At 34.5% G+C, this 13,162-nt stretch overlaps 1 protein-coding gene across 1 annotated transcript in view; it reads right to left on the reverse strand.

Annotated features, from left to right (window-relative positions):
- Nucleotides 1-13,162, reverse strand: part of CEP85L (centrosomal protein 85 like) — a 149,763-nt gene that overhangs the window by 12,545 nt on the left and 124,056 nt on the right. Inside the window, exons 7-10 of the mRNA XM_044676825.1 lie at nucleotides 9,762-9,914; nucleotides 8,587-8,741; nucleotides 2,594-2,711; nucleotides 1,964-2,014 (exon numbers count right to left, since the gene is read on the reverse strand). Coding sequence (XP_044532760.1) covers nucleotides 1,964-2,014; nucleotides 2,594-2,711; nucleotides 8,587-8,741; nucleotides 9,762-9,914 — 477 coding nt within the window. The remainder of the gene's footprint in view (nucleotides 1-1,963; nucleotides 2,015-2,593; nucleotides 2,712-8,586; nucleotides 8,742-9,761; nucleotides 9,915-13,162) is intronic.

Here is a 13,162-nt window from a genome sequence, read left to right on the forward strand (position 1 = left end):
AGAACACCCATTTCTATTAAAGACACTAGAGAACACTATAACGAATGGAACATTCCTCAAAATGATAGACAGCATCTATCTAAAACCATCTAGGGAACATTATCTGCAATGGGGATAAGCTAGAAGTCTTCCCACTAAGATCAGGAGGGAAACAAAGATTCCCATTATCATCACTATAATTCAATACTATTCTAGAAAAGCCAGCTATGAGAAGAAGGAATTAAAGGAATTAGAAATAAACTATGAGGAAATAAAGCTAGCATACTTCACAGATGATGTAATGGTATACCTAGAGAATCAACTTAAAAAAAAATAATTGAAATAATTTTAACAACTTTAGCAAAGTTGCAGGATACAAAATTAGCCCATATGAAAAATTAGTATTTCTCTTTACTCCCAATACAGTCCAATAGCAAGAGATAGAAAGAGAAATACCACTTAAAATAACTATAGACAATATAAAATACCTGTGAGTCTACATGCCATGACATACCCAGAGACTATATGATCAAAACTACAAAACACTTTTCACACAAAGAACACAGATCTAAACAAATGGAAAAACATTAATTGCTCATGGGTAGGCTGAGCAAATATAATAAAAATGACAATTCTTCCAAAATTAATTTACTTATTCAATGCCATGCCAATCAAACTACCCAAAAATTATTTCACAGAGCTAGGAAAAAAAAATACTAACATTCATCTGGAAGAACAAAAGACCCAGAATAGCAAGGGAATTAATGAAAAAAAAAAAAAGTTGAAGGAAGGTGGCTTAGCTGTACCAGATCTCAAACTATATTATAAATTAGCAACTATCTAAACAATCTTGTACTGGCTAAGAAAAAGCAGAGAACCAATGAAATTGATTGGGCACTCAATACATAAATGGAAAATGACTATAATAACCTACTGTTTGACACACCATAAAGATCCAAGCTTTTGGAAGAACACCATTTGACCAAAACTTCTGGGGAAACTGGGAAACATTATGGCAGAAATCAGGCATAGACAAACACCTCATGCCATATGCCAAGGTAAAGTCAAAATGGATATACAGTTTAGAAAAAAGCGTAATACCATAAAAAAATTCATTTACCTCTCAGACCAATGGATAATAGAAGAATTTAAGTCAAAACAAGCCATAGAGAACATTATGAGATATAAAATAGATAACTATAACTACATTATATTAAAAAGTCTCCACACAAACAAAATCAATGCAACCAAGAATAAAAGGCAAACAACAACCAAAACAAACCAGCAACCTATGTGAACACAATTACAAAATACTCTCATGCAAATAAAATCAAAGCTAAACAACTGGAAAAACATTAATTCTTCATGAACAGGCCAAGCCAATATAGTGAAAATGGCAATTCTACATAAATTAATTTACCTATTCGGTGCCATACCAATCAAACTACCCAAAAATTATTCTATAGAACTAGAAAAAATAACAACAAAGTTGATATTGGAAGAACAAAATTCTAAGAATATCAAGGGAATTAATGGGGGTGAGGGAGAGATATATGGTTTTGTACAAGATCTCAAACTTATATAAAGCAGTAATCATCAAAACAATGTGGTACTCGCTAAGAAAAAGTGTGGTGGATCAATGGAACAGTAAACAAAAGTAACAAATAACACACAGCAGTCAATGTCCATAGCAACTTAGCGTTCAATTCAACAGCCAAATATCCAAACTTTGGGGGAAAAGAACTCACTGTATGACAAATATTGCTAGGAAAACTGGAAAGCAGTATATAGAGACCTGGCATGTGCCAACATCTCACATCATACACCAGGATAGTCAAAATGGATACTTGATGCAGAAATAAAAAGGAGATAAATAAATTAGGGGAACATGGAAAAGTTTACTTCTCAGACTTAAAGAGCTATGGGAAGAATTTATGACCAAATAAGACATATTAAAATGAAATAAGTATAAAATATTCCTTACCTGAATTTCTAACAACATAGTGTCAATCTTATTTTGCTGGCTGGCTATTACCTACATAAATAAAATAAAAATCAGTCTATAACCAGTTCATTTCTACTATTAGTTTGACCAATGAAACACTTTTAGATCTCAGTCTCATCTATGAATACTTGAATGGGATTATTCCCTTTTTTAAAAAGTATCCTGCAACAAGGTACATTTTGCCTAAAAAGTTCCAATAGTTCATTTAAAGTAGTATTTTAATTACAATTGATTTTAAACAACTTCTTAGAAACACATTTAACGTATAAAGTTGCATAACCTTTTCTAAATATTAATTTTTTCTGACCCTTAATTCTAAACCCAATTTGATTTTGTTTAAAGAACTCAAGATTAAAATGAAAATTGTTGTTTTGTTTTAGTTGAGGAATAATGTAGTTTCTTTTTTTCTTAAACATACTATAATTTGCCCTGCAACTAGAAAAACTGCTTAAATTTCCCTTTCAAAAGAAAAATTAATGATAATTAAGGAAGAATTATCAAATACAATTAAGTAAAGAGGACCAACTGCTCTTCCCTTCCCACTCCCACTATTAAGTCAGCAGAACATAACACAGTGCTTTTATTTATAGTAGAAATATATTGCCTAACCTTATTGGCATTCTCATTTTGTTCTTTGAGTTGCTCATTTTCATCCTGAAGTTGTTTTGCATCTAGTATGGGGAGCCGGATACCATCTTCAAGACATCTTTCAACTTTCTGTTGTAAACTGTATAAAATTTAAAAGACAATTAATGAAAAGAAGCTCTAGTGGCTAATTTTTGTCAAGATCTCTAAAACAAGTTACTTCCTTAATGCTTCTGACATTCTGTATAAATTCATATGATTCTGTATCAAAAAAGGAAAAAAAAAAAAGCTTTGAACTAGGAAAGAAAGATTAAAATTGGCTGCAAATACACCAACACTCTAGACAGCTAAAATTCTGAAATTCTTGAACATCTATGCCTCTTAGTATCTAGATGAGCATTCTCTCTTCCATTTGGACTTTCTTATTATCTTTTCTAAACATCATTTTTAATCCCTGGGTTATGTTCCCCTTCATCTTTACCTATTAGATTCCTACCTGGTCTTCCATCTTTCAAGGTCCATTACAGAAAATAATTTTCTTCCATTGTGATTAGTTGATTAGCTGTGTCTGATTCTTCATTATAACTCTTGGGGTTTTGTTGGCAAAGATATTGGAGAGGTTAGTCATTTCCTTCTCCAGCTCATTTTAAAGATGAGGAAACTGAGGTAAAAAGTATTATGTGTTTTGCCCAGGGTCACACATCTCGTAATTGTCAGGGCTACATCTAAACATCCTCCTGACTCTAGGACTCTACTGTCACCAGGCTGCCCCAAAATTATTCCATGAGGTCTTCTCTAATCCCTTTAGTGATCTCTTTATTCCTATTCTCTTATGTTCCAGTTTTTCTTTCTCCTACTAGAACTATATAAGCTCTTTAAAAGGTGGGGGCAAATCTTAAATATTTAGGAATCTACACACACACACTGATTTTTGATAGTGATATATAAAAGAATTAATCCATCCATACTCTCTACATTACAAATCCTAGTAATTTTTCCTCCCACCTAACTCACAAGGGGATGGAGGGGAAAAAAAGAGAGAGGAAGCTCACTTTAACAATTCTTGACTTTGGTACTTATTAACAAGATGACAGTGAGCAAGTACCTTCTGTATGTAAAATGAGGGGATATCAACTAGAGAAGTAGGAAAAAGTGAATAGTGCTATTGGCAAGGGTGAAGAGTAAAAAATAAAAAGAACTACATCCAGTCTCTTACTCTAACTTATAATTCTCTGTAGGAGTACTGCAAAGAACTACAAAGAAACAGAAAAAAAATGAATCTTCTCTTTCTGGATATCAGTGAATTATCCTCTTTTCTTCTGGCAAATATAACAAGTATGAATCTGTCTTCTTTTCCAGGAAGGGGGAAAAAAGTGTCATACCTAGAATCTACAAGATAAACAATGGTCTTGTAATGCATAATGACATCAACTAGTTAACTTGGCTAGGTCACAAATAAAAAATGATAAAAAAGAGTGTATGAGCAAGAATTTATTTATTACTGATGTTTGTAGTACTTTATCACCTGTCATAAAAATGTTTCCACAATCAGTCTAAAAATAAAAGGCATAAATACTTCATGTTCTTGAATGGCTTGCTTCCCCCTAATTCAGTATCAAGAGACTATTTCTAAGTATTTTTAGTATTTCAAGAGAAACAAAATCCATTACCGAGCTTACAGCTCTTCAAATGAAAGGAGTAGGCAGCTGTGAGAAATGAAAAAAGTGGCTGTACCCAGAAACATGGCGAAAGAGCCCTGATTTTTGGAGTCAGAAGTTAGAAGTTCTAATTCTAACTGCTGATTATTAGTTGTGCCCAATTTGTCAAGTTACTTCCTTTCTGAATCTGTTTTCTCATTTATATAAAATGAAGGGTTTGAATGACTGATCCTGAACATCCTTTACAGCTACAAAAATCTATAGTTTTTATCAATGCAGATTATTTTTTGAATATTATTCTATGATGACCAGTATGACTGTTTAAGCAACTAAGTTTTATTTAATGGAGTTACTCACACTAAATTATTTTTCAGTGGCTTTTTACATATACTTATTCTAATTAGCAATTTTAAAGCATGTATCTTTAAATACCAAGAGATTTTAAGAGTACCATTTAAGTGAATTAGATGCTGACGCTGATCAAGGAATCTGAGAAATATTTCAGAAAAATCAATAAATTATGTAATTGATATTTAATCATACAAATGATAAGTCACAGACTATCATAGAATTTTTAGAAATGGAAGAAGCCTTAGAAGTCATCTAAGTCTAACACACTCATTTTACAATTTAGGAAATTCTTTTGAATAAGGTCACATTGATTTTTTTTTTAAAACCCTTGTATTTCGGTGTATTGTCTCATAGGTGGAAGATTGGTAAGGGTGGGCAATGGGGGTCAAGTGACTTGCCCAGGGTCACACAGCTGGGAAGTGGCTGAGGCCGGGTTTGAACCTAGGACCTCCTGTCTCTAGGCCTGACTCTCACTCCACTGAGCTACCCAGCTGCCCTGTCACATTGATTTTTAATGGCAAAGTCAAAATTTGAACACGGGTCTTCCAAATCGTAGACACTATTCTTCTCAGTATGCCACACTGTTTTTATTCTGTTTACAGAAATTTAATTATAGAAAATTATAATTATAGAAAAGTTAATTATAGATGATTGTAAATATTTTCCTGTTTTAGAAAATGATGATTCCATGATCATTACTGAATAATACTAAATACACTAAAGTAAATCTACATAAAGTGATCACTTCAGTTTATTGTAGGAGTCTAACCAAATAGTTCCAACAAGGTACAAATGCATTTAAATGCATCTAAATGTGTTCATTAAACAAATGAGTACAGAATGAATTTCTGCAACGATCACAAAGAGGAGAAGAATAAAACAAGCTCTTTGGCTGCACTAGCCTTACATTTTAACAAGCATTAATGCATATGCTCAATTATTGTTGATGAAAATGAAATAAGAGACACAAAGTTCTATGTCCAGAGATAGAAGAGAATATTTTCAGGTAGAGAGAAAAGGGAAAGCTTCAGGAAGAGATAACATTTGAGCTTATAAATTATACCAGAGAACAATATGATAGATATAATCATGTTTCTAAGAACCCATTGCTCTCTAATCTTCAAAAAAAAAAAAAAAAAGTAGGCTATGGGGAATTATGGACAGCTATAGAGCAACCATAATTGAATTTTTGGAAAAAGAAGAACACTGATGAAAGAAAATCTTCTATGAAGTAACTCTTAATATGCTCACTCAGTTACCCTTCCCCAAAAGGTTCCATGTTGCTGTTACAAGAATGTATGCAGGCTTCTTGCATTGAAAACAACATTTTCAGACCTATAGTATTCCTTGAACTCAAAGATGAGAACTAAAATACAGAAAAGACCAGAAAAGAGAGTTCTGATGCAAAGAAAGGGGAGATTGCTTCAGCAGGCTGAAACACAAGATTTTGTTCCAATTTTTCCAGAAAGTGGAGATTGTCTGCACTATAATTCAGGCAAAAAACAAACAAACAAAGATATTTAATACCTTGCCGGTAGGAAAAAGGTATTAAAATAGATTTGTCAAAAGAGATTCTGACTTTAAAAAGTCAAATCGATTTATAAAATAGTGTAACAGAACATTATTTTAATCATGATATAGTTATATATCTTACATACTCTAAATTACTTTTTCTTTTATTTGATATTTGGATATTCTTTAGTTTGTTTATATAGTTTGATATAGCAAATTAATAGATTTAAAGTTTGAATCCTATAAACATTAAAAAACATTCGTGTTGAAAGGCAGCTAGGTGACTCAATGGATAGAGAGACAGGCCTAGAGTAAGAAGGACCTGGACAAGTAAGTCACTTAAACCCAAATGCCTTGACCTTACCCCACTTCTGCTTTGGAATCAATATTTAGTACTGATTCTAAGACAGAAGTTAAGGGTTTTTTAAATAAACAAAGAAATATACTCATGTGGCATTCTGCTTTTGCTTTTAATTTTTAAACTTTCCCATCACAAAATCAGAACAATAGACTTTCAAAGTTAGAAGGTACCTCAAAGGCCAACTAGTTTTAATCTCTCTGAGCAATAATATCTTACTCAACAGTGTAACGGAAAAAAGAAGAGGCTAAATCAGAAGAGTCAGAACATCTGTTACAAATTCCACCTCTATTATTTTCTGTGTGGCCTTCAACAAGTCTAATGCCCCCCAGTCTCAACTTCTTTATCTGAAATGAAGGACTACAGACTAGATAGCCTCTAAAGTCACTTCTAGTTCTAAATCTATGATTTTGCAATCTTACTTCAATTAACCCGAAGACTTGGAACCCCATAACCCCATAAAATTTCTTCCTTAATCTACATTCTTGCAACTACCACAACTCACTACCCCCCATTCCTGGTTATGGGGTCTGGTTGAACCAATCAAATTCACTTCTACTCCTCAGTCTTTCAGATACTTGAATAAAGACCAATTTACCCTTAAGTGATCTCTTTTTGAGTTAACAACTTCATTTTCTTCAAATGACTCTTCTACGACAGATTTCACTTTTGAGAGACTTAAGAGAGAGAAGGCCTTTCACCATCTGGTTCATTCCTTTCCCCAAAATATACAACTTAAATGCCCTTCCTAAAAAAGTAGCATCGAGAATCGAACACAATACTCAAGCATAGTTCTAACCAGAACGGAGTAGAGCAAGGCCACCTTTCTTATTCTACGACCTAGTCTATTAAGGCAGCAATAATTTTCTTGGCTGCTTTTTCAAACTGCTGACTCATACTGAGCTTGAAATTCACCAAAACTCCAAGATCTTTTTCTACACAAACTACATTCCAGTCATATCTTTCACATCTGGTCCTAGGGTTTCAGAAAAATAAACACACGAAAATCATACAAGTAAGTGTGGTCCTATAGATTTATCCCTTAGTTTTAATATTATTAGATTCATCCTGTTATTCTAGCTGGCTGGTATCCTTTTGAATACCTGTCTTGTCATCAAACATGTTCATCCTTCCCAAATTCATATCATCTGACAAAATTTAAAAACATGCCATCAACACCTTAATTTAACTCAAGGATAAAAATGTTAGAACAATTAAGAATAAATCCCTGTGGCATAAGCCTGGAATCTTTCATTTTGCATTAATCATTTAATTGCCACTTTTGGGGTCCAGTTATTGAAGCAGTTTCTACTCTAGTTCACTCTAGGGGGACATCTGGCCTGTTTCTCTCCACATTATCCAAGAGGATATCATAAGAATCTTTGATGAATGCCATCCTTTTCATAACAGAGTCCAGAATTTTTGCCAGGAAGCAATATTAAACCTCTTGGTATATATAGTCTGGGGAATCCATGTCTTGTGTCTTTTTGAAAATCTTGACATTTGTTTATAAATCTAACTTGAGACATCTTTCTGATCATTTTTAAATATTATCAAAAGCTGCTCAGTAATTATACAAAGGCTCCTGGAATACAGTTTCCAGGCCTGGTGACCTGACTCCATTTAAATAAGTTAGGCACTATTTCATCATCTCTTCATTTAACTTGGGCCTTTCTTACCCTATTGCAATGCTGGCTTTACTATAAGCAATACAGATCCACTTGGGATTATCAAAAAGAAGAGACTCAGGCCTAAAAGAAATCAACTAACTCCCAGAAAACTTGCCCTAACCCACAAACAGTTATAGGAATGTCCCAGTGGCCTTAACCTCATAAAGAAAGTGTCAAAAAACTAAAATGAATTACATAGTAAGATATGTAATTGGGTCAAGGTTGAAAGACTGAAGGTGTGTGCATATATGTTGTGTGACAGACACCAAGTAAAAGAATGAGATTTATTAGATTGCAGAAATGGATATAAAAGAATCAATTTGCAAGAAATGGAAACTTTATTAATTTTCTCCTGTGAATTCAATTCAATTCAATTCAAATGCACTTGAATTACTTTATCCAAAACTTCAACTTTCATATTTCAAGATAATCTAATACCATGATGAAAAAAATTGACAGGTTTCCTACCTTTGAACAGTGGTAACCAATTCTTTTTCTTTCTTCCGCTGACAGGTGAGCTGCACTTCTTTCTCTTCATACTGAGTTCTGATCTCTCCAAGTTTTTTCTCCAAGTCTTTTATAGTATCTTCTAAGTTCTTGTTTTTTCCCTCTAGGATCTGGAGCTAAGAGAAAATAGTTACATCACAAAAGTTAAGGTGATTTAATAAATGGCTCTCAATCAGAAAAGTTTATTTTGGGGGATAGCTGGTTAGCTCAGTGGATTGAGAGCGAGACCTAGAGATGGGAGGCCCTAGATTCAAATCTGCCCTCAAGACATTTCTCGGCTGTGTGACCCTGGGCAAGTCACTTGACCCCAAGTGCCTAGCCCTTACCATTCTTCTGCCTTGGAAAAGTACTGATTTCTAAACCAAAAATTCACACTCCAAACACACTCCATTTATACACATCAATACTTTCCTGATGGCAAATAGTTTTACTATGGAATAAAAGGATAGGGTAAGGATGAAGAGGGAAGCAAAGTGAAATACAAATCTGGAGGCTGAAGAATAAAAGTACTTAAGTGAACAGAGGGACTATTATAAAGAGCTTGAGAAAAATGAGAGATTGTCTTGAAGGATTTGGGTTAAAAAAAAAAATCCAGATCACTGAATTGTAAGAAATATTTTAAAGGAACAATTATTTCAAGATAAAAGATTGGTCACAGAGCCAATTTGGGGAATAAAAACAAGCAGACAGGTAGAGGCTAGATAGAATAGTGACAAAGAACCAGATAATTTGCTATAAATAAACTATTGGTTTGGGACAGAATTAGGAAAAAAAGAAAAAAGTCAAGAAGCAGTCATGAGAATAGTTTTTTTAAAAAAATCAGGGATACTGAGGGGAAAGAATTGATCTAATTTTTAATGTATGAAGTAGAACTGGGCTTCAACAAAAGCCCTATAAGCATTTGGGCTTACACAAGTTTATTTGAAAGCAAATTTCTGATATGATGGAAATACTATGCATATAGATGTGAAGCCCATGATATAGTTTAATCTGACAAGAATTAAATGAGATTAACTCACACCCAGACAAAAAATATTTCACTTAAGTACTTGAATTCATTAATTCTCAAAAAGCTAACTTGGAACAGTTTCAATATTTTATTATTTATTCCAATAAAATCAAGAGAGCCTCTGTACCTGCTGGCCCTGGTTCTGCACATCATCCAGAGTTGGCAGGTCAGCCAAGTACTTTTCCAAGGTCTCAATTCGTCTTTGTTTCTCTTTGTTTTGTTCAGACTCCTTCTGACATTTCTTCTTCAGGCTACTAATATATCTATCTCTGGTTTTAAGCTAAAAAAAAACATATTTAATTGATATTTATATGAAAGAAAATTGCATTAGAATAAATCTGCTTAATATTCAGAATCATTAAGTTATTTCTCAGCTAAAGGAAAATCCACTTAACAATAACATTAGTACAATTAATGTGTATAAACATATAATATAAAGAAGTATTTTTATTTATTTTGTCAGTAAATGAGCATGAACCAAATCAATAAAATGACAACTATTTGCACAAATGTGCATTTATTTTGTATATTTCTATATGTATGCCAGTTCATAATATTTGAAAAGAATCCTTTATGAAAATTCAATAATCATCGATTATTAACCAAATGTGATTGCAATTACCACTTAAAGCACCTAAGGTGTTTTTTAAAGTGTATGTCCCCCTCTCCAAAGAATAATCTCTTCCAATTTCAAGTTATGTAGAGTTTGGTTATTTTTTTCTTATCTTTGCTTAAAGAAGCAAATAATTCCATTTTTGGATCTCTGTGCCACCAAATTTTTCTCATAGCAAGCTGAAATTTGCCTCCCTATATGGTAGCTAGGTGGTAAAGGGGAGACAGCACTGAATCTGAAGACAGGCAAACATAAATTCAAATCTAGATGCTGACATGTACTCACTGTGTGACTCTAGGCAAGTCACTTAACCTGTGCCTTAGTTGTCTTCTTTGTTAAATGCTATTATGACTGCACCTTCCTCATGGGGCTGTTGTGAGAATAAAATTTGATAATACATTTAGGTGCTTTACAAATCTTAAGGTGCTATATAAATGCTACTTACTATTATTGATGTTATTGGTATTATTATATATATAATTTCCATCCACTTTCCCTAAAATCTGTCCTTCCGGTCCAAACGGAATTAATCTAATCTCTTTCATAAAATAGCCCTTTCCTTCTGAAAGTTAACTATCATAATATCAAAGCTCTTAAGAGTTGTGAACACTGAATGACATCTAATCAAATTCCATGCAAACAAAAATCACCTCTATACCCATAGCCAAAACTTCAGCCTCTAACTGAAAATCTCTAATGATTGGGAACCAATTACCTCCTGAGTTGTGCCAATCCACTTTTAGATAGGATATTTTTCTTTGTAGTAACTCTAAACTTATATCTTTCTTATTTTATCTTTCTAGTGCCAAACAGAACAAATCTAATCGCTCTTCCGTGTGACACCCTTCAAATATTTTTTTTGTAGGAGGAATGATCTGGATACTAACCTAGCCTAATACAGGACAAATTTCACTTTCATTTCTATTGTTGTTATTTCAAATTAGGTACACTATAGCTCATTTATTTCAGCCAACCTTCACATGGTACTATGGCTCTGTATCTGTCAGAACAGGACTCTATGCTAAGTAATGAGTTTACAAGACAAAATAAAAAGCAGTCCTGGCCCCCAATAAATTCATTTCCAACAAGATAATTTGAGGAGGGAGAGAAAATTAAAAAGAAGTTTCTGAAAATAGTGTTCAAGTTCAACTAAGCTTTGAAAGAAGCCAAAGATTCTAAGAAGTAGAATTAAAGCAAGAGGATATCCAATCACAGTAGGGATGTGAGGAATGCAATATTAAAATCAGGTAACAGCAAGTAAGCTAGGCTGGCTGGATATGAAATAACTCTGAAGTCAGGAAGAGAAGAGGTTTTTGTTTTAAACATATCAAAATTAAGATTTTTATATTTCACCAGAGAAGATTAATGAGTCAGAAAATGACTTGATCAGATTCGCAGGAGATTATTTTTATCAGCTATGTGGAAAATAATTCTGGTAAGAGCAGAAACAAAAAGATGAATTAGGAGACTATCACAATAGTAGTTGAGGTGAGAGGGTGGTGTTTAGTAACCATGACAAGCAAGCAAAGAACAAATGCAAAAGATGCTGTAGTAGTGTAACAGGCAAGCTATGACTACTGGTAGTGAGGTAAAGAGAAGACTTGAAGTCTTGGAGATCACCAACCTGGACAAATGAAATGAATGTGTTGCTCTTAAAAGAAAAAGGGACATTTGGAAGAGGCACAGATGTAGCGGAAAAGATAATGAATTCCTTGCTGGATGTTAAATTTCAGGTGTCGTGTCTTCAGGTAAATGAGCAGTAAACAGCTAGATATCAAGAAAATGATTAGAGGCTAGTTATATGGGTTTTGTTGCATAGAAATGATTCCAGGTTCCGGGTTAAGATGGCGGCAGAGTAAGAAGCAGCTCTTAACCTCTCCTGACCAAAAAACACACAAAACTCCTCAAGGGGACATAAAAACAAGTCCAGACGAACGGAGGAACCCCACAACAGGGCACAGCGTGGAAGGTACGTGGAATCGGGACATTTCCATGCTATAAAGGGGTGAAACAGCTCTCACTAAATCCCGGGCTGAGCAACCACCCCACCCCCACCCCCTCCACACACAACACCTATAGCGCCGAAGCAAGCTAAAATGAAATAGAGCAAGTTTGGGGCACCCATCGATAGTCATTGGCAGCTCCAGGGCAGGTTCCTGAGAGCAGCAAGATTTAGGACCCCAAAAAGCTAATGAACGCACACAAAATCTGAGCGCGGGAGCAGGGGGCCGCCGGACGCAGGGCACAGAGCCTGGGCTCAGAGCTCAGACACGGGCGGAGGCGTGGGTGGAGGCAGACACAGCCACAAGCTAAAGCTCTGAAACCCTGAGTGGGGAACCAGTGCAGACGGGTAAACGGCTGTGGAAGCAGCGCCCTGAGACTTGTAAAGAAACCTCCGGCAGACGATCAAGCAAAGGGGTCCACCAGGGGGCTTGACCGCGGACAGACCCTGAGCACGAGGATAAACCTGAGAAGCTGCTGGGCTAATGATGGCTACCCAGTCTCAGGAAGTTCAGAAGAGAAAGATTAACAACAAGAAAAAGAAGTCTTTAACACTCGACAACTTTTACACAGAGAAAATCCAGACAACTACCCATCAAAATTGACTATATATTTCCAGGGGAAAGTATGGGCATTCAACAAAATTGAAGAATTCCAGGTATTTGCACAGAAAAGACCAGGGCTAAATGGAAAGTTTGATATCGAACCACAAAAATCGAGAGAAACCTGAAAAGGTAAATAAGATACAGAGGGGAAAGAAAGAAAACTTATAATTTTTAAATTTGCCTTTTTAAGGGCCTCAGTGAGATCTAATTATCTGTATTCCTATGTAAAGAAATGTTATGTATAATTCTCTGTAGTGAACTCTATTCACTATTATAATATTCACTATTATAGTAATCAGAAGAATAATT

This window comes from Gracilinanus agilis, chromosome 4 (genome assembly GCF_016433145.1).
Source record: "Gracilinanus agilis isolate LMUSP501 chromosome 4, AgileGrace, whole genome shotgun sequence".
Classification (NCBI taxonomy): Eukaryota; Metazoa; Chordata; class Mammalia; order Didelphimorphia; family Didelphidae; genus Gracilinanus; species Gracilinanus agilis.